This window comes from Camelus bactrianus, chromosome 16, assembly GCF_048773025.1.
Source record: "Camelus bactrianus isolate YW-2024 breed Bactrian camel chromosome 16, ASM4877302v1, whole genome shotgun sequence".
In the NCBI taxonomy this organism is placed as follows: Eukaryota; Metazoa; Chordata; class Mammalia; order Artiodactyla; family Camelidae; genus Camelus; species Camelus bactrianus.
In genome coordinates, this window is record NC_133554.1 from 54,752,013 (window position 1) to 54,772,596 (window position 20,584).

A 20,584-nucleotide genomic window follows, 5' to 3' on the forward strand; every position below is an offset into this window, starting at 1 on the left:
CAGCCCAGGCTTGTCCCAGCTGGGTACCAACCAAGGGGACAGGCAAACAGAGTTTGTTTGAACTCCACACAAAAACATTTTCTGCAGCATACTATAAACTCTGAACTAATGAAGCTAGAAAACAGAGGTCTGGAGTAAGTTTCCTCCCGCTCCCCTTCAGGGCTGTCCCGTCCCAGGACCTTGTTTGTTGATTCAAGCTCAACCAGGCTTCAACAAGAAAACTTTATCAGGAGAATTGATTATATTTTCATGACTGGACTCCAGCTTTCCTCTAACACATGGCCAACTGGCATGAGTAAGCATCCTTGGGGATGTACTGTCTTCTCCAGGACCTGTGAGTGCCCCCTTATGGCCAAAGAAGGTAGAACAGAGGTGAAGCAAAGAGCTTCACCTGCTCTGGGGAAGAGACCTAAATTCATGCTTGACTCTGCCACAATTTGCTGTGTGACTTTGGGCAAATTGTTTACCATCTCTGGGTCTTGAAAAAGGGGAAGGTTGGTCTAGATAAGCTAAAGTCTCTTCCAGTTTGAAAAGTCTGAATCTGAAGACCCCTGCTGCCTCACTGCTCCCAGCCCTGTCATGTGTTTGGTCACCATCTATATAGCTTGTGTACCTAAGGGGGAATTCTTGAACCCATTTTACCAGGTCTTGTCTCCCTCTCCATCTTAACTGAGTGGAAAAGGAGAGAGTTCGGGCTAGTGGATAGATGAATGCTTTTGGTGCTAGTAGCCACAAGGGTTTCCACTGTACATCCCGTTTTAGGCCCACTTGCCCAAAACTGGTTTCTTTCAAGGAAAAAATATTTCAGTAAACATTCAGCATAGGGGGACTTTGACCTTCTCTGCCCTCCAGGCAAGAGTGGCAATAATCCTTGGGCAGAATTCGTTCAACAAATATTGAGCATCTACTGTGTGCCAGGGACGAATCGGAGGAATAAGACCTGGTCACTGCCCTCAGCACAAAACTAGGTTCTAGGAATTCCTCCTCAAGGATGAGGGTCCCTGAAGCCTTAGGAGGGGACAAATGAGGGAGGATGGGGTGTTCTGATGCCAGCACCCACACTTAGCTGATCCTGAGATTCCTCTAGAGAGAGTATAGAGCAGATCCTGACCAGCATAGGGTGGAGCTCCACAACCCAGAAAGCCGCCAAAGCGGTACACCTGGGCTCCTTCTAGGACCCGACAGTGCTGCCCGTTGTGCTCCTTGTCCACCTGGCTGACAAAACACCTTAGGACATTACCCAGTTCCCGAGATTTCTGGCCAGAGGTGGCAGACTGCTCGGGGTAGCGGAGCAGAGGGTACCAGATTCGTCCGGCTTTTGGGAAAAGCCGACGAGAAGGTAGCGTCAAAGGACCCACGTGCGGAACAGAGGGAGCCGACACACGCGTTCCAGGGAGCGTCCCTCGGTCGAGGAGCCTGGGTTGCGCCCCTTCAATGCAGGGGTGTCTGGAGGTGCTTTAGTCTCTACAGTCCCCTACATGGGCGTCCCCCGGCAGTTTTGAGCCTCTAAGGGCCCTAGAGGCGCTCTTCGACGCACCCGCAGCAATCCATCACCACGTCCAGGTGCAGACGATCGCCTGCCTGAGCCAAGAGCCTAAAAGCGCGCAGCGCGGGCACGCAGAGCTCAACGACGGCCCCGCCCCTTCCGCCCTCTGGGGCGGGGCTAAGCGCGGCTTACCCCGGAAGTCCGGACCCAGGCGAAAATCAAACCAGGCTGGTGCCGCTCCTTCCCGTTACAGCACGTAGCAGCAGCGTCCTGGTCTCCCGCTCCCCAGTTTGGGTTTTTCACCCCTACTCTTACGAGGTCCTGAGTCCCCACCCCATTTCCCACATCCCAGTTTCAGCTGCAGTTTACTGCAGAACCTGAAGCCCGGAAAGGAACTTGTTTCCTGCCCCGGTTCGCCCCTCCCTGGACCTGTGGAGGGCTAGGTGAGGTTCGCGCCCGGTTTTCCAGCCTCGCCTCCCACACGCTCCTGCCCGCCCCCTCGGGGGCCCTCCGCCGCCCGACCATGGCCCAGAAGCCGAAGGTAGACCCGCATGTCGGCCGGCTGGGATATCTGCAGGCGCTGGTCACGGAATTCCAGGAGACGGAGAGCCAAGGTGAGAGCGGCAGGGTTGGGGCAGTGGGCGGGGCGGCGTCTGCGACCACCGCCCCGGACCTGGCTCCAGTGCCGCTTTTCCACTGCAGACGCCAAGGAGCAAGTACTGGCCAACCTCGCCAACTTTGCCTATGACCCCAGTAACTACCAGTATCTGCGGCAGCTGCAGGTCCTGGATTTATTCCTCGATTCCCTGTCGGAGGAGAATGAAACCCTGGTGGAGTTTGCTATTGGTAAGGATCGGGCCGGTCTCCTAGATGCCTCATGGGCTGTAATGAGATAAATGAGTAAGAAATGAGTTGGTGGAAAAGGAATCTCTTAGGCAGCCCCTCAGTAGCGATTGTCTGAGCCCCCTCCACGGTTCACAGCTCGCTTGATTCGGGTCTGGAACTCCCTCCCAGGGCTCCCTCTGCACGTCTGCCTTTCCTCCCGCTTAGAGATGAGATCATAAATGAGGGAATGGATTGAAGCCGCTTGGAGAGGAAGATGTTTTGAGTGCTCTTTTTAAACATCTTTATCTTAATGTTTTAACATCCAGAGAAGTAGAAGTGACTTGGAATGGATTATGGCTCATTTTGTTGTGGTGGTCCAAGACCTATTGAATTTTTCACTGGACAGATTTTTATTGGGCATGTACTGTGTGAGTAAGGTATTGTTATAGATGCTGGAGAGATGGCACCAGAGTTTAACAGGAGCTCAGATCTTGGCGTTGAGAAGGAGTTTGGAATCTATTCTGAGGGCAAATCTTTTCTTCAGCATGCATCTTTTAAAAATAGCATTTCTCTACATAGTGAAAATAATCTTATCTACACAGGGAATGAAACCTTAAATAATAATCACTAAGTATCCAGTTATGCAAATTTCTCTAATGGTTCTCAAAAGGACTTTTTTGTTGTTGTTTTGTGTACACCAGGATCCAACCCAGGATCCATGCACTTAATCTGGTTGTTATGTTCCTTAGATCTATCTTTCTTTCTTTTGAACAAACTTTGTATTTTAGAACAGTTTTAGAAAAATTACAAAGATAGTATAGAGAGTTTCCATATATGCCACGTCCAGTTTCCCTGTTATGAACATCTTACATTAATATGGGACATGTGTTACAATTGATAAACCAATATGAGGGGAGAAGGTACAGCTCAGTGGTAGACCACCTAGCATTCACGGGGTCCTGGGTTCAATCCCCAGTACCACCATTAAAATAATCAATCAATCTGATAACCCCCCAATAAATAATTAAACCAATATCAACCCATTATTATTATTAACTCCAGTCCATACTTTATTCTTATTTCCTTAGTTTTAACATCCTTTTACTGCTCCAGGATCCCACCTTACGTTTAGTTGTCATGTCTCCGTAGGCTCCTCTGGGCCGTGCCAGTTTCTTAAATTTTCCCCTTTTTTAGGGGGGAGGGGGATGACCTTGGCAGTTTTGAGGAGTACTGGTCAGGTATTTTGTAGATTTTCCCTCGGGGCTTGTCTGATGTTTCTCTCATAATTAGACTGGGATATGGATTTTAGGGGGATTACCACAGAGGTAAAGTGCCATTTTCATTTACATCATATCAAGAGTCTCTGCTGTCAACATGACTTATCACTGTTTTTTTCCTTAATTATGGCTTTGGCCAGGGGGTGGGTAATTAGGTTTATTTCTTTATTTAATGGAGGTACTGGAGATTGAACCCAGGACCTTGTGTGTGCTAAGCATGCAGCTCTGCCACTGAGCTATACCCTCCCCACAACTTATCACTCTTGATATTAACCTTGGTCACCTGGATGAAGTAGTGTCAGGTTTCTCCACTGTGAAGCTACTCTTTAACCAGCCCTCTGCCTTTCCGTGTTGTGCTCTTTGGAAGGAAGTCACAACATAAATTATATCATATCTTTTTAAATTATTAACAGACTCTTTTTTCATAACACTAATTGTTGAAGGATCTGGACCTATTCTGCAGAATGTCCCATCTTCCGAATTGTCTAGTTGCCTCTTTATGGTGTCATTTAGTTTGTTCCTATATCCCCTTTATTTCCTGCTATAACCTAGAAATTAGATTGAAAGCCTTGATAGAATCAAGTAACAAATTTGTCTTTTTTCCTGAATACATCATAGATAAGTGTGATTTAAATTTTGGAAAGACCTTCCAGGTCTGCCTCTAATTTGTGGTATCTGGGACTCCTCTTACCACAACAGGCCTCACATGTGTAGACATCACAGCTCTGTTCATAGCTTCACAAACACCTGCCCTGTGGCCACTCATTGGACTTAGGAGTGTATGCAGGAGTGTATGCACCAACAGTGTTCACCCTCAGAGTTCAGCCCTGGGCGTCAGGATGCAGGGAAGAGGCCTAAGCAGCTGTGGGAGCAGGTTTAGGGCCCAGGCTCTGGGTATGGGGGCAGGGGGATTGGCTTCCGATGGCTCCCTGGACTCTTACCTGTGGAGAGGGCCCAAGTGAGACCCTCCAAGGCTGGGCTGGGGGCAGGAGCCCCAGGTGCCCAGGTCTGCCCCTCTGGAAGATTATTGTGCTGAATAAATATTGTGAAAAATTGGTCACTTGAAGATTTTCTCCAGTGTCAGTCCTCCATCTCCTCTCTTTTTGGAACTCTGCTCCACAGCTTCTGCCATCTGAATGGTGATAGTGGCCGCTGCAGAAACCTGGGGCTAGACCTCCACCTGGGAGCAATAGAACTCCTCCAACTCAAACTTCTGACTCTGGAGCTAAACTGCTAAAAAGAGCAGTCACCCAAGACAAGGTTTTCTAGGATCAGGAAGCAACATTCCCAAGGCAGAAGCATTCTGAGATCCAGGCCACTGAGCTGGGAGTTTTGAGGGAGACTAGGGCTGGGCCTGGGTTCCTGCTCTCCTGGGCAGCTTTCCAGACTGGGTGACCCCCTGGGTGACCAAGCCCCCAAGTCTGTGGTCCCCACTTCCCTTCATAGCCAATTCTTGTGGATGAGTCCTGTCCCTCCAAGCCACGCTTCCTTGCCTGCCTGGCAGGACTGTCGTGGGGAGCAAAAGCGTGTGTGCATGTCTCTGTCTCTGTGAAGGTAGTTTGTCTAGAATTGTTAGTATCGTTATCACCAGTTTAACATTTCCTGCCTTTTCCTCCTCTTTTTTCTCCTCCTTTCCCTCAGAGCAAGGTCCCCAATCCCAAGAGCAACAACTTTCTTAGCATTGACTCCCTCAGTGGGATCCTCTGCAGATTAAACTTCTCCTGTATTTATTGTGCATAACTTAAAAGGAAAGTCCCAGCAGTGCTTAGACGTGTTTTGTTACTGTTTCTGTTCATGTCTGTGGTCCTCAGTGAGAAACACCGTCAGGGCTTATTCTGTCTGCACTTTGGAGCACCGAGTCTTTTATCTCTGGTGGCCTGTCAGATTGTGATCTCCATGAGGTCAGAGTGCCTTGCTTATCTCTGTTATGTCCTAAATGCTCAGGCCTTTTGGTCTGGGGAAGAGGATGGAAGGGGCAGGGGAAGGTGTAGAGGACTGGCCATGACTTGGTGCTGCAGCCCTAAGTAGGGCTGGTTCTGGAATAACTGCTCGGTTCGATTGCCCATGGGCATGGTTTGACAGAACCAAAACCAGTGTTGGTTTGCTGGCAGGGGACATAGTGAGTTTGGTAAGAGCTGGGCTTTGGGGTCAGGCAGGCCTGGATTCCAGTCCTTATTTCCTGACTTAACTACGGGCACTAGCTGTACCTGCCTCACAGAATTGTTGAGAGAATTAAATGAAATAAAGCATCTGCAGCTGCAAGGTTCCCATAGGCCTCCATCCAAGGACTGGTATCCAGACCCTTTTAAAAAAATTTTTATTTACTTTTTTTGTGGGGGGAGGTAATTATGTCTATTTATTTATTTTTAGAGGAGGTGCTGGGGATTGAACCCCGGACGCTCCCCACTTGAGCTATACCCTCCCCATCAGACCCTTTGGAGGATAAACAGTTACCTCTCTGGGAGAAGTGAGGTGGGAGGGGATGATGGCTTATTACCTTTCTGCTCCAGAGATTCTTTCCTTCTGGAGAAGAATCATTGAATGATAGGAGAAGATACGAAAGTTGAACCTTAGCCTCACAGTGGGTGTCCGGGCAGTATTAGGAGGAAGTACCACTGGGAGATGGGCATGGGGCAGGCCAGAGCTGCCCTTGTTTGGGATGGGCGATAGGGAATGGGTGAATTATCAGGAACCAGCTATAAAGCCAGGATCTCAGTAACTACTGGAATGAGTGAAAGAATTCAGAGCTCCTGCTCCAAATAAAAACTCTGGCAGCCTTTGGCATGAATTTGGGATTGTTGGCCCGAAGCACCATTGGTTGATTTGCAGGTGGGCACACTTGCGCCATTCTAGATGCTGTACGGAGGTGTAAAGGGACCAGGAGATAATTCTCTGCTTCCATGAAAACTGGTCGAATACTAGGGTATCACCAAATCCTTGGCAGTTTTGCTACTAAAACAATAGGTTCAAGTAGGTGGCCTCCTAGAATTCAGATTAAATCACTTTCCTCTGTTCTATTTTCTGCAATACTTGTGGCTGCCACCAGATGGTAGTGGCGCACAGAAAAAGGCTGGAGATGACTCCTGAGCGGCCTCACTTTAGAAAACAGTATTTAATAAAATTGAAGATAGGTGTGCCCGGTGACCCATATGGTCAGGGTACATGCAGACATCTGTGCAAAAATGTCACTAGCAGCATTATCTGTAACAGTCCCAAACTGGAAAGAGGCAACAGTGGAATGAATATCAACATTCTGGACATTCATACTACTTAGCAAGTTGAATGAGCAATCTACAGCAGCTCTGTACAATCATCTTCAAACATAATGTTAAGTGAATGATGCTAGACACATAATAATATGTACAGTAAATGTCCATTTCTCTAAAGGCCAAAAACAGGCAGAACTGAATTACAGTATTTAGGGATATGTGTGTAGTAAAATTATCTTTTAGTAAAAATTTAAAAGGTCCTGCTTATTAATTTAAAATTATTTTATTAAATTATTACAAGTCAGGAAAGTGTTCACCTTTGAGAGGGGGAGAGAATTGAATCAAGGAAGAATATGCAGAGGCTTCTGGATCGCTGACAGTGTATCAGTCCTTGACCTCAGTGCTGGTTTCAAGGGCAGCTGCTTTCTCACTGTTAAACTCTGCCTGGGTGTGCCGGCCCTTCCTCTGTGTGTGAGTTGCAGGTGTGCCCTGTGCCAGCCTCCGGGGGTATAAACAGATGTATGCTTGGTCCACATCTACTGTGTGCGAGGCAGGGTCTTACATAATTTAATTCTCTCTGCCCATTTTACTGATGAGGAAATCTAGGCATGGAGAAATAGAGTTGCTTGCTGTGCTCACCTAGGTCTTCAGGGGCATTCCTGGGATTCTAGCTAGATCTGCCCACCACGGAGCCGTGGCTTGGTCCTCCTTATTCTGGGGTTCTCCTGTACCACCTTCTCTCACTGATCACCTAAGGTCCTGGGGTCACACATCTGTCTGCTTAAAAAGAAATTCTTCAGCCATCCAAGTGCTGCAGGATTCCCCTTGCAGGAAAGAGGTAAGTTGGATGCTCTCACCCACTGCTCCCTTCCACACTAGCTCAGAAGGCTGGCTCCAGGCAGCCCCCACCATCCCTGCCTGACTTGCAGAGACCAGTTCCCCTTGTGCTTTAGTTCTAGGCACCAGCAGGGTGTACGTGTGTGTTTTAGTAATTTATGTGAATACGTAATTGATTCAAGTGGTACAGAATTCAAAAGGGTGTATAGTGAACAGTAACTCCCTCCTTAGCTTTTTCTGGAGGCAACCATTGCTAGTTTCTTGTGTATCCTCCCAGAGATATTTTTAGGATTTATAAACAAATATGTATATATTTATATGTATACTATGTATACCTTTTTGCATGTTCTAGACATGTTATATTCTATATCTATATTCTGCCTTTTTTTTTTTTTTAACTTAGCATCATATCTTGGCACACTTGCAGTATCAGCCCATAAAGAGCCCCCTCGTTCTTTGTAAATGCTGCACAACATCCCTGGTGGGAAGGGACCCCTTTGGCTGGCTACTTACATTGTTTCCATTTTGCTCTCACAACCAGTGCCGCAGTGAATACCCTTATTTGTGCGTCACTTCTCTCTGGGCATCTACCTGTAGGATAAATTTCTAGACTTGAGTACAGGTCAGAAGTGGGAAAAGCCATGATATTTTTTTCTTTTGATTTAAATTGTTTTTTAATTATACAAAACACATCCATCTAAGTCAGAACCATATTATAGTGTATTTTCAGAGAAGTCCTGTCCCTTCCACCCTGCCCCTCCAATAGGAAACTAGCAAATGTAAGCAATACATACGTGGGTATTTGTCCCTCAGCTTCTTACACATAACAGTAACTGTCTCTATAGACTGTTCTGTCCCTCAAACTCAAAATTTCAGAGAGAACCATTTTCAAGATGCTGAAGTAAAACTTCAGAACAAATAGTCCCAAATGAAGATTTTGCCCCAGGATGGACTGTGGCCAGCCCAGGACCCTGGGGCAGGCGGGTCCTCAGATGTAGTCATGTCTCAAGCCACTCTCTCCACCCTCAGAGGCGCCAGGTGCTGGCTAAGCACTTGTCAGCGTGAGTTCATTTAATCCCCAGGACAATCCTTAGGCCCTCTCGTCCCTTCCAGCCCCAACATCCTACTTGCTTTGTGACCTGACCTCTCTGAGCCACCACCTGCTTTCTCTTCCCAGGCCGCACTTGGGGTTTTCTCTTTTGCGTCTCCCTGGGGGCTTCTGCAGCTCCCTGCGTCTAGAAGGGCCCTGACTTTGCCTTTTTTTCCTCTTTCTCTCTGTCTTGTCTGTTTTTGTCCAAAACATGTTCATCAGCCAGTCAGAACTTGTTCTCCTTTTTGCTTGGTAGTCAGTTTTTAAATTGCAGCATAATCAACAACCCACAGTGAAATGCACATATCTTAAGCGTCATTTTGATGATTCTTTAAATTCATTAAGGTATGTGTACATCTATGTAACCAGCACTTAAATCAAGATACAGAATGTTTCCATCTCCCCAAAAAGGTCTCTCATACCACCTGGCAGTTAGCGTCTTCCACCCAGAGGTAGCCCCTGCTCTAACCTCTTTCCCCATGGATTCGTTTTGCCTGTTCTTGAACTTCATATAAAGTACAGAATATACTCTTTTGTCTGGTTTCTTTCACTCAACGTGATGTTTTTAAGATCCAAGTTGTAACAGTATCATTAGTTCATGTCTTTGTATGACTATGCCAGAATTTGCTCCTCTGTTCACCTGTTGATGGAGATTTCTGTTTCTTGTTGGAGCCTTATGAATAAAGCTGTTATGAGTTTTTATACAAGTTCTTGTACACATGTGTAGTCTCTCGGGGAGATTCCTTATATATGTATGTACTCATTTTTCTCAGATTCTGGTAGGAGTAGAGTTGCTGACTCATAGGGTAGATTTAGGTTTAACTTTCTTAGAAGCTGCCAAATAGTTTTCCATAGTAATTATGCGTCACACTCCTCACCACCAGCATGAGCCTTCCAATGGTTCCACCTCCCCACCCACACTTAGTATTGTCAGTCTTTTTGGTTTTAGCCATTATGATGGGTGTGTAGTGGCCTCTTATTGTGGTGGTAATTTTCATTTCTCTGATAAGGAATGCTAAGCACATTTTCACATAATGGCCTTTTTGTGCAGAGTTTATCCAAGTCTTTTATCGTTCATCTTTTATTGATATGCAGGAGTTATTTATTCTGGATATGAGTCCTCTGTCAGATAACGTATTCTGTGAATATTTTCTTCTTTTGCCTTTTTACTTCCTTTTTCTTTTTTTTTCGTTTTTACTTCTTTTAATGGTGTCATTTGGTGAGTTGTTCTCCTTTCTGAGTGAATGTCAGCTTTAAAAAAAGAACATCATCTTTTTCCTGGTTATAAAAATGAACATGTTCATGGAGGAAAACTAACATAACAAAAATAACATGTTCATGGAGGAAAATAAAGAATAAAGAAAATTAAAAATTACCCATAATCCTACTACACAGAGATGACCAACTATTATTACCATTTTGGTGTGTTCCCAGCCTGTCTCTTTTTAATGTAACTATTCATGTAACATTTATTAAGCATCTGGGGCTGAGGCCACAGGATATGGCAAGGCAAAAGACCCATTCTTAAGGAGTTTGTAGTTTAGTGGGACAACAGCCAATGTGTTGACAAAGAACCCTGAGGTATGAAGAAAAATAAAGGTGCTAAGGGGAGGGCATCGTTGGGAGAGGGGCTGATTAGGGTGCTCATGGAGGGCTCTCAGAATAAGTGACATCTTACTGGACCTTTTCTTTAAAAAACTGAAGTATAGTCAGTTACAATGTATCAATTTCTGGGACATCAATACAATGTCCCAGTCATGCATATATATACATATATTTGTTTTCATATAAGTTTTTTCCTTTTTTTTTCCCCCTAGGGGCAGGAGGTAATTAGGTTTATTTATTTCTAGAGGAGGTATTGGGGATCGAACCCAGGACCTTATGCATGCTAGGCATGCGCTCTACTACTTGAGCTATACCCTCCTGCCTTGGACCTATTTTTTTTTTATTGCAATTTTATTATACAATTTAATGTCTTTTTTTTCTCTTTAACCTTCTATTGCAAGCATTTTCCCACATTAAGTATTCTTTGAAAATGGGATTTTTGGAACTGTATACTTTTTTCATCACACAGATGTACCATAGTTTATTTAACCAGTTTGCTCTCGTTGGGCCTTGTTTAGGAAGCTTCCAGGTTGTGTGTTGCTCTTTCTACAACCCATCTTGTTCTTCAGGGCAGGTTCACAGAGGTGAACTCAGGGGAAAGCACAAAGCAGCCATGGCTTCAGCTTCTCATGGGTCCTCAGCTCCATGGTGGTTGCTCCTGCTCAGCCTGTTTACCCTGAAGCCCTTCTCTTTACAGCCTGTCACTCCTCTTTTCATCTCTGAGGGTCGCTGCCTGCCAGGCAGAGGGGTTTCAAGAATTCCCTGCTGCTGTTGGGGCCCGGGCAGCTGGTGAGCTCTGGCAGGCACCTGATCCATCCTTGGAGGCTTCCTAGGCTTGCGCATGGGGAGCAGGTGGGGCTGGCTGTCCCGAGGCCGCCTCTACCCCCATCCTCCAGCAGATGCCATCTGATTGTCCCTGACCTGGGCAGCAGTGCCCCACGCAGGCACACCTGGGTGTGATGATGACTCAGCAGCCAGAGAGTGACTCAGGCTTCATCGTATCACAAAGCTTGACAGCAGAGATAAGTCCCACCCCCGAACCCTGCGTTGCATCTGCAGTGCCAGTACGAGGCTGGTTCACCAGCTCAGCAGAGAGGGCGTAAATGTGTCTGAGAAGCCAGAGGCCTGCCAGAGCGTTTCTACGTGTCCCTGCTCCTGGATGAACCTGGCATCTGCCCGTGGTAGGATTAGCTGTTCTGGTGGCTACTAAAGGGACACCTTTTCCCATGGGAGTGGCAAAGGGCTCCTCATCTTCTGGGACTTTAGGCAAGTTACTCAACAGCCTCAGCTTCTTTCCCGTAAGTGGGGGTGATAACTCTTGCTTCATGGGGTTCAGTCCTGTTCCCAGCACGTGTCCAGTGAGAAGACTCCCCAGTAGTAGGCACCTGGGATACAGAGGTGAAGCAGAGAGCAGGGCTGGGCCATACAGTGCCCGGGGACAGACTGCAGGTGAAGAAGGCGGTCACAGGAGGACCGCGGGTTATGCTAAGGGCTCCACTAGGGTGAACGGGTGCTGAGGCAGAGATGGGCAGGAAGGCCTCTGAGTGTCCCAGAGGGAGGGACCTCTCCATCAATGTCTTGGGCCCTCTCCTGCTGCTCATCTTCCTGACTCTGGGAACGAATGCCACTCAGCCCCTTCTGCCCCTCAGAGGTACTGTGTCTGTGAGATCCCACAGCCGCAGAAGTTCAAGGTGGATGAGGTCTCAGGGAGCCATCCCATCCAGCCCCTCAACCCTTGCAGTGCAACCCTTTCCCCCTGCCCCTTGCTTTAAAATCCTTCCAAAAAATATCGTGGAGTGCCCTGTGCCAGGTGCCGAGGACACGGTGGGAATAAGACAACCTAGGTTTTGACCTCAGGACACGTACTTTCTAGTGGGGCTCCACGGGCAGTGAGCAAGAAAAATCTGTGAAGATGATTTCTCAAAGTTTTAAGCATATGAGGAAAATGAAACAGGGTCATGAGGGAAGTGCTCTGGATGTGGCAGGGAGTAGCTAGTGGGGTACTCCAGGGAAACTTCACTGGCCGGGGAGCCATCAGGTACTGGTTACCAGCAAGAGAGTAGGACCATGTGAAGATCCTAGAGGGAGTTTGGATTTTATTCCAAATACAGTGGGAAGTCCCTGGAGGCTGACTGGATAAAACCTTTATAAATGTTTCCCTATAACAGGACTCAAAACTGACTCAGATACTGCTAGCGAGAGGGTGGCTGTGCCTGGAAAAGGAGGAGGAGTGTCTTTGCCAGCCTTGCCTCCCACCTCCCTGTACCTGTTCCCTTGCGCTAGAGGAGATGTCCTAGTTGGGTTTGAGGCTGGGGGAGAGCCTCTTAGCCTGTTGCTAGAGATGCAGGGGAAGTGGGTGGGCTGTGACTCACTCCTGATTGGACACTCAGGACTGGTCGGCCATGTTATGCAAATGAGATGTGAAGCCCTTTCTCTGCTTGGAGTAGGAACCTAAGGCGGGAAGCTCAGTCGGGACCCACAGGAAATCAGCTTCCCACATTGCCTGCTCCAGGCCTCACGTGAGAGAATGGGGTGATCTGGCCACACTGCTTGGGCAGTGGGTTCTTAGATCCATAGTCAGGAGGTCTCTCCCTATGGCCTTTCATCCCCTAGAATCCTAGTAACAGTGATGTGGGACTGATGCTGAAACACTCTAACCTCTTAATAAATTATGCTGTATCCATAAAATAGTGGACTGCATAACTGTTAAATGATGCCATGATTGTAGATTTATTGGCATGGAGAGATGTTCATGTTAAGGAAATGAGAAAAGCTGGCTCACAAAACATTAAGGAGAGTATCAAATTTTTGTTAAATATTTGTATGTAGTCACATATTTAAAAATTGTGGGATGAAAATCAAATGTTAAATGTCTGGGTGGTGGGATTAATATGGCTTATATTTTGGCTTCGAATATTTTTAACAACTTTACAGGATACAACTGACATATAATGAACTGTACATATTTAAAGGATATAATTTGATAAGTTTTGACATGTGTATATACCAGTGAAACCGTATTATTTTCTTAATTGTTCTAAAATGGTGATATATTGTGAGTTTTATGTTTTTAAGGTTTTTTTTTTTTTGCTTTCTATTTTTTAAGTTTATTTTTTAAAGTGGCAGTTTATTTATTTTGGGGGGAGTAAGTAGGCTTATTTATTCCTTTATTTTAAATGGAGGTACTGATGACTTCGTGTATGCTAAGCATGCGTTTTGCCACTGAGCTATACCCTCCCCTCTTTTTTGCTTTAAAAAAAAGGAGAGTATATCAGCCATTTAACTGGCTGAGCCAAGAGGGACAGGGATCAGTGCCCACTTCCAGAAGGCTAGGCAGTGGCAGGGAGGCAGGCCTTTCTGGAACCTTGAAAGGGAGGGCTGGAGAACCCAGTGGACTTTGGATCCCTTGTCCCTGGGCCACCTTCTCTCAGGCCTGGGCCCTTCCCTGGGACTGAATGGGTAGAAGAGGGATGGGAGGAGGCCCAGGGCCGAGGCATCTAGACCCCTCTTGCTCTTCCCCAGGAGGCCTCTGCAACCTGTGCTCAGACAGGGCCAACAAGGAGCACATCCTGCAGACAGGGGGCATCCCCCTCATCATCAACTGCCTGTCCAGCCCCAACGAGGAGACTGTGCTGTCCGCTGTCACCACGATCATGTACCTGAGCTCGCCGGGCTCCGGCTCCCACCCCGAGCTGACGGCCGTGCCCGTGGTCCAGTGCATGCTGCGCTTCTCCCTCTCAGCCAACGCAAGGCTCCGAAACCTGGCCCAGATCTTCCTGGAAGACTTCTGTTCCCCAAGCCAGGTGGCTGAAGCCCGCAGCTGGGGGGCTCACTCTGCTCTGGGTATCCCACTGCCAAGGACTGAGGCCCCACAGGAGCCCTGACCCAGGGAGAGCCCAGGCCACAGCACCCTGCCTGTTGGAGACCAGACTGAAATCCTGGTGGGGACTCAGGAGGCAGGAACAGTTCTCACTGAGCACCTTCTCCCCAGATGGTGCTTTTTTAGCCATTTTAAGGGTGAGTTTTCTCAGCACAACAGACATTTACACTATGATGAAAGGCATCAGAAGATGAGTGGGCAACACGTGGAGAAGGAAATCGAAGGTGGTGCCATTTTCACAGGTGGCCACTCTCCACCAGCTGGAGGTGCAGGTCCTGCTTCCCGGGCCGCCCCGCCACCAGGCTTTCAACCTTGTGTAAGAAGCAACTGGGTCCCTAGAACCAAAGGCTTTGTAAAAACTGTTTCTCCTGAGGAACAGCTGGGCCTGGGGCTTAGGAGAATTGCCTGAGCTTGAGGACATACACATTAACCACACCCTTAACTGAAGTGTGTGGAGCAATTTTAAGAACTAGAAATGAAAAACTTTGTGGTTAAAAGTATTTCGGGGCTTGGGGAATGTGTGCCTACTCCAGGGCTGTGGAGGCTGGGCTTTGGGCATGGTGGATGCTGGCCTGGAGAATTCTGTGGCCCAGGAGTAACTGTTTATCCACACTGGCCTCTCATCTAGACACCATGTTAGGGCTTCAAAGAGGAAGATGTGGTCTCTGCTCTTGAATGTTGTAGCTCAGTGACTGTTAACATGGCCATCAGGCCTTAAGACTGAGGCCATGAGAGTGACGACACATCAGAACACAGGCCCAAACCCTTGGAGCCGTGTCTTCCTTCACCACCCCGTGGCCCCTGCCTGGAAGCCCTGGCACGTCTTCTCTGCCATCAGGATTAGTAAGGGATCCCTGTCCCTGGAAGTGCGCTCAGGCTCAGAGGAGCTTCAGGAAGCAAGTAAGGGATGTTCAAGGCAGTCAGAGGACCAGATACTGACATGAAGCCTATGGCTCAGAGTCCAGGGCATGCTGGTCAGCACAGGGGAAGGGGTGTGGGCCCCCGTGGAAAGTTGGGATTCAGAGCAGTGGAACGTCCTGGCCTCCCTTTGGCATTCCCTTAAAGTTGACCTTTTACATGGCCAAGGAAAGGCATATTTGAGAGGAATGGTATCCAGGTGGATATGGAGGTGCACAGATTATGGGACTAATAGACTAAGGAGATGTGAAAGGAAGAGGGAAAGGCCTCCTTATCAGCCTGTATTCCAGTTGCCCCCATGGGGCTCCTATCCCTTTACTTCCCCAAATAAACAGCCTGAAGAGAGCAGTGAGCCAAAGCATTTTATTAAAAAGGTTCCTGATTTCCCCACCATGCTTCCATGCCAGCTCTCTTGGGAGGTTCCAGGTGGCTGGCACGGTGCTGGCGGGGGTCACTGCCATGATGCTGCCTGTCACTCGGTTCTGCCACGGTTCCTGCTGGCCTGCCTTCCCTTCCTTAAGCTACTGTCTGCTGCCAGGGTCCTCAGCTTACTCCTGTGGCAGCCTCAGGCCGGTTCAGTCGCGCTGCATGGTTCTCCTCTTGCTGTCTATAATCTCCTTCCAGTTGTCACTCCAGGAGAACAGCCGTCTCCTTGTTGGGGGCAAGACCAGGTGCTGGTTGTGGCAGCAGGTGAACAAGATGTGCTCCCAGCGTGGGGTCTCCTCTTGGCCTGGGACAGGACATGGGAGGAAGGCAGGAAACATACAGTCTGTAATCTGGTTATTTGTGCTCCCTCTCCCTAATCCCAGCCGGCCAGATGCCTGGAGGTTGCTAAGGAAAATGGCTCCCACCTTGAATGGTGTCATTGTCATCAATGAGCAGGTCCCCTAAGACCACCGTCTTGTCTCTCGTCAAGATAATGCGCTCCACAAACTGGGGCCCCAGGTGCTTCTCCACCCAGCGGTACTGTGTAGTGGGCACAGGTCTGTCAGATGAGCGTGATGGGCCCCTGAATTCAGGGCCAGTCAGCAAGTAGGTGTGAGGGAGGGTCTACAGCCCTTGAGAGAGATTGCTCCCCCCACCCCCGTGTTTCTGCTGGTTTGTTTTACAAATCAGGCTTTAGGAAGTGCCGAGGCAACCGCACCTTCTCGCCCACACAGTGGTCATATTTCATCAGAGGACTGGTGCAGATGAAGACTTGGGTGCTGCAGGGAAGGTGCAAAAGTTGGACAGGGTGGTGACAGCCCTTGCTCCCCACCACCCCTCCCTCCCCACCCTTCCTCACTCCTGCATGTCATTCATCTCCCGCATGGCTTCCAAGGCTCCAGGGATGGGCTCCAAGTCTAGGAAAAAGCCTGGGGCTTCATACACACTGGCCACTTTGTCCTGAAAGATACAGTGTTCCTGTCCTGGCTCTGCTCCCGGCAGATCTCTCCAGCCCCAGCGAGGACTCTCAAAAGTAAGGTTCCTGAGGGTCTTCGGCCCCCAAATCAGAGCCTCAGGTAGAGGAGTTTGTGTAGGGGTAAGTACTCCCCCAGACTGTCTTGTCCTGAGGTGAACTGTGGATTCCGAAGTGAAAGCTTTGTTAATTTAAACAGAGAGGTGCCTCCGGACACAGAGCAGAGACAGTCCTGATCTGACCAAAGGGAGGGCTCCCCAATCCCAGGTGCCCTATGAGGTTGGGGCTCCCCGCTCCCAGGTGTCCTGTGGGGCTGGGGCTCCCCGCTCCCAGGTGTCCTGTGGGGCTGGGGCTTCCCGCTCCCAGATGTCCTGTGGGGCTGGGGCTCCCCGCTCCCAGGTGTCCTGTGGGGCTGGGGCTTCCCGCTCCCAGATGTCCTGTGGGGCTGGGGCTCCCCGCTCCCAGGGTCGCTCTCCACCCCTGTTCACTCCCTACCGCCAGGTCTGGGCGCAGGGCTCGGTACTGCTCGCTGGCGAGGAAGCCGCGGCGCTCTTCCAGGGGCACGTGTGGCTCCCCGGGGAATCTTCGGCGGAAGCCCCGCAGGAGGCCGGTCTCGAAGTCGGCCAGCACGCCGTCCATATCCACCAGCACCCGCACGGGCCGCGTGTGCCGCGCCGCCATCGCCATTGCCATCGCCGCGAGGCAGGGGACCCGGCCGGAAGCGTGGAAGCGCCGGGAGCGGGAGCCGAAGCGGAGCTGATCGCCTACCGCTGCTTCCGGAGACCCCTGGGTGGGCGGGGCCGACCAGGGCTAATTTGCATGGGCCCCGTGTGCCCCGCCCTGCGGAAGGGCGAGAGCTTCCCAGGTTCCCCAGGACTCCGCGTGGCGCCGGCCTGGGTCACTTTTCTGGTCTGAGGACGCGCCCGCGTGCACATCGGCTGCCCCCCAACTCTGTAGCAGACGTCCCCGCTCACCCCACAGATTGCTTGGGGGCAGACCTTACAGGGGCCTGACCCGGGACTGTGCTAAATACTGAGAAGCGGCTTCTAACAAGGAGTCAAGACTTATAAAACCGGTGGGGTTGGCTCCATCTTTCTTAGAATCCATACCTGGCCCCCATGCTTGTGGGGACCCCAAAAGCAGAGTTCCCACGGCGTCAAGGCAGCACCAACCCAAGACTTGAATATGGGGGCTCCCAGTAGCTGTTTGAAGTAAATGAATCTGTTGAAGACCATTGGTTCGTGTGAGCCGAGCTCCTCAGAGATGAGTTCATAAACCAGAGTCTGCTTGAAACATGGGAGCATCTAGTTTAATCATCCAATCTCACTTGGAAGAGACGATTTTCCACCAGGTAAACCGGACTGTCCTCCTTTTTATGGAACTGACACTTCTCTAGAATTGGCAGCTGTATCCTAGAAAATGCTGAACATTGCTGTTCTGTTGGCTTTCGTTTTGTAGATTTAACACAATTTCCTGACAAATGCAAATATATTTACCTACAAATTAGATTCAGATTTGAGTCTGTGACCCATCTGTCTATAGTTCCCCAGTTGAGCACCCTAGTACTTCCAAACCAGTGTAACAGACACATTAGGAAGGGGAGCCTGATGATCGAATATTAAAACGCTTAAGCAGTAGAATCAGCAGTAGCAATTAAGTACTGAGTCCTGGGCTGGTTTTTTTCTCACCTCCTTTACCAAGCCAGTGAAGTCACACAACTGTGTAAAGTCCAGACTGTCAACGAAATGCTAGATTCTTCTGCCGTCATCATTTTAAGATCATTGAACTTAACTTTCTAAACCCTAAGCTTTTTTGGGGGGCGGTGGTAATTAGGTTTATTTAGTACTTATTTATTCTTAGAGGAGGTACTGGGGATTGAACCCAAGACATCATGCATGCTAAGAAGTGGCTTCTAATAAGGTGTCAAGACTTCTTAAACTTGTGGGGTTGGCTCCATCTCTGCTCTACCATTTGAGCTATACCCTCCCCCTCCTAAACCCTAAGCTTTCTAAGTGGAAATTCAACACCCTTAGCAAACATGTTTACATACAATTTTCTAAAATCATTAATAGTACCAAAATGGCTGGCAGAACTATCCCTCAGAACACCTTCTGACTAGGCACTTACCTTCATAGAATAAAAAAACTAAAGCCAAGTTACAAGTTGTGACACAAATTAGGGACCTCTCAAAAAACAAATTAAGGACCTCTTTCCTAGGAGGAGCTCCACCATTACTGAGAGAACGGGTGCAGGTTTCCTACCTCCAAAGAGTCATAGCAGGTCAAGCTGTTTGTAGGGCCAATCTGTTTTAGTGAAACTAGAAGAATCCTGTAAGCATAGCTGTTCATTCTCCATTTCGCAACTGCTTTATATGATTAGGAAGGAAAACTTAACACCCCGACAAACTGTAATTACTTACTCTCCCCAGAGATGCTCAATAGGTCAAATGAGCGGGTGGTTACCCACTAGGCTTGAATCATCTCAATCATGGGAGTTTTTAAAGGTGACCTCATTCAAAGGTCTTTTAAAATTTTTTTTAGTTTTTTGGGGGTGGCGGAGGGAATTAGGTTTATTTATTTAAAGGGGTTGAACCCATGACCTTGCGCATGCTAAACATGCTTTCTGCCCCTAAGCTATCCTCCCCCCAGCCCCACACCGAAAGATCTTTAAGTTAGGAAATTGAGCCCCCAAATGACAAGCTCAAGAACACAGCTGCTCAGTAGCACAGCTAAACCTAAAAAGCTAGGTCTCACAGTGCCCCAGTTTGGACATTTTATATAGCATGTTGATCTGGAACTTTCTGCCTAGAACCCTGTGAGCTTCCTCCCATCTTCCTGAGAGGACTTAAGACATTCCGCATGGACCCTTCCTTTCTTCGGAGCCTTTCTTTGACCGCCCACCATTGAGAAGTACCTTGCAAGCATGAGGGGACTCAAAATTTTGAATGTTATCACCGAGCACAGATGGTAGGTAGTAGATGAGTCTAGTGTATTAGCTAATAATTATTTTGGATACCAGTTATACATGTTAGTCCTGTATTTTACTACCAGGTATCAGTTAATTATTTTGGCCTTTTGAACTCATGCTCTGCCTTTCAACCTGTTTTCTTTAAAGACAAGCCCACTTCCCTCTGGGCCTTACTATTACTCTTTTAATTTTAATGGCTCATCAAATCCCTGGGCGGCAGGATTGACAGCACCAAAGGAGAATGCAACTGAACAGGTAGAACAGTGAAACAATCTCAAAAAAAGATGACACAGGACACAGTGTTTCAAAATTTGTACATTGTTTACTTTAAGCAACAATCCAGGATTGTGAAAGTACAACACACATTTTAAGGATGAGACTTTCATTTCATGGTCTAGCACCAGCATCATGCACACAGCTTCAAGTTATCTAAGAAGAGCACTGCCCCCGTGGGGTCCGTGCACCACGAAGACCCACTTCTGTGTGGTCCCCGCCCTTGCTTCACCACCTGGAATCCATCAATTTGAGTGTACATAGAAGCCTTCCTCTGCGTGGGAGCAGCGGGCTTTGCTCAGCCAGTCAGGTTAGTATCTGGCTTAAAGGTTTCTTAAGGTTCAGAAAGGTAAGGTTTTTTTATTTTGTTTTTTTTTTTTTTTGCTTTGCAGGCAGCAAGGCATGAGGCGCAGGCCTCTATCACTCCGTATGGCACAGAAGATGCTTTTAGCAAAGGGCACTGACAAGTCAGGGCAACGCCAAGTAAGTTCGGCATGAAAACAACTTTGTTTGGGGGCCTGAAGGGACAGCGCCTGTGGACTGTCTACTGGCCTGTCCAGTGCAGGCTTGGTAAACCCAAGTAAAGCTGACAAGAAAAGGGTTTTAAAAACCTCAGTACAAAAGACCCTCTTAACACATTTAGAACCAAATGATTTGTTCTTAAAAACACGGTACTAAGTGTCACAAAGATTTTCCCTCCAATCTACTACTAGAAAACACTCATGCCATGGCCTACAGACCCAGAGGAATCAGGACAGACTGTGAACCTGTTCTTCCAAAACAAAAATAAAATTAAAAAAAAAAAAAAAGACAGCAGT

General features: G+C 48.2%; 2 protein-coding genes across 4 annotated transcripts; one reads left to right on the forward strand and one right to left on the reverse strand.

Annotated features, from left to right (window-relative positions):
* The first annotated feature begins 80 nt into the window (after window positions 1-80).
* On the forward strand, window positions 81-20,575 carry ARMC7 (armadillo repeat containing 7). Of its 3 annotated transcripts, XM_074343659.1 has the most exons (5): window positions 81-2,100; window positions 2,189-2,332; window positions 13,852-17,877; window positions 19,335-19,492; window positions 19,714-20,575. In XM_074343659.1, the coding sequence occupies exons 1-3, from the start codon at window positions 2,010-2,012 to the stop codon at window positions 14,211-14,213; spliced, it is 597 nt and encodes a 198-aa protein (XP_074199760.1). In that variant the 5' UTR covers window positions 81-2,009; the 3' UTR covers window positions 14,214-17,877; window positions 19,335-19,492; window positions 19,714-20,575. The 3 variants fall into 3 exon arrangements, with proteins under 3 accessions (XP_074199760.1, XP_045369554.1, XP_045369556.1); XM_045513598.2 differs by lacking the exons at window positions 19,335-19,492; window positions 19,714-20,575 and having other exon boundaries at window positions 2,189-2,268; window positions 13,852-14,132; XM_045513600.2 differs by lacking the exons at window positions 13,852-17,877; window positions 19,335-19,492; window positions 19,714-20,575 and adding an exon at window positions 5,236-9,431 and having other exon boundaries at window positions 2,189-2,343.
* Window positions 15,477-17,219, reverse strand: NT5C (5', 3'-nucleotidase, cytosolic). The gene is made up of 5 exons (XM_010950786.2): window positions 17,022-17,219; window positions 16,413-16,513; window positions 16,272-16,332; window positions 15,979-16,093; window positions 15,477-15,857 (listed from the first exon to the last, which is right to left on the reverse strand). The coding sequence occupies exons 1-5, from the start codon at window positions 17,217-17,219 to the stop codon at window positions 15,703-15,705; spliced, it is 630 nt and encodes a 209-aa protein (XP_010949088.1). The 3' UTR covers window positions 15,477-15,702.
* Window positions 20,576-20,584: the final 9 nt, after the last annotated feature.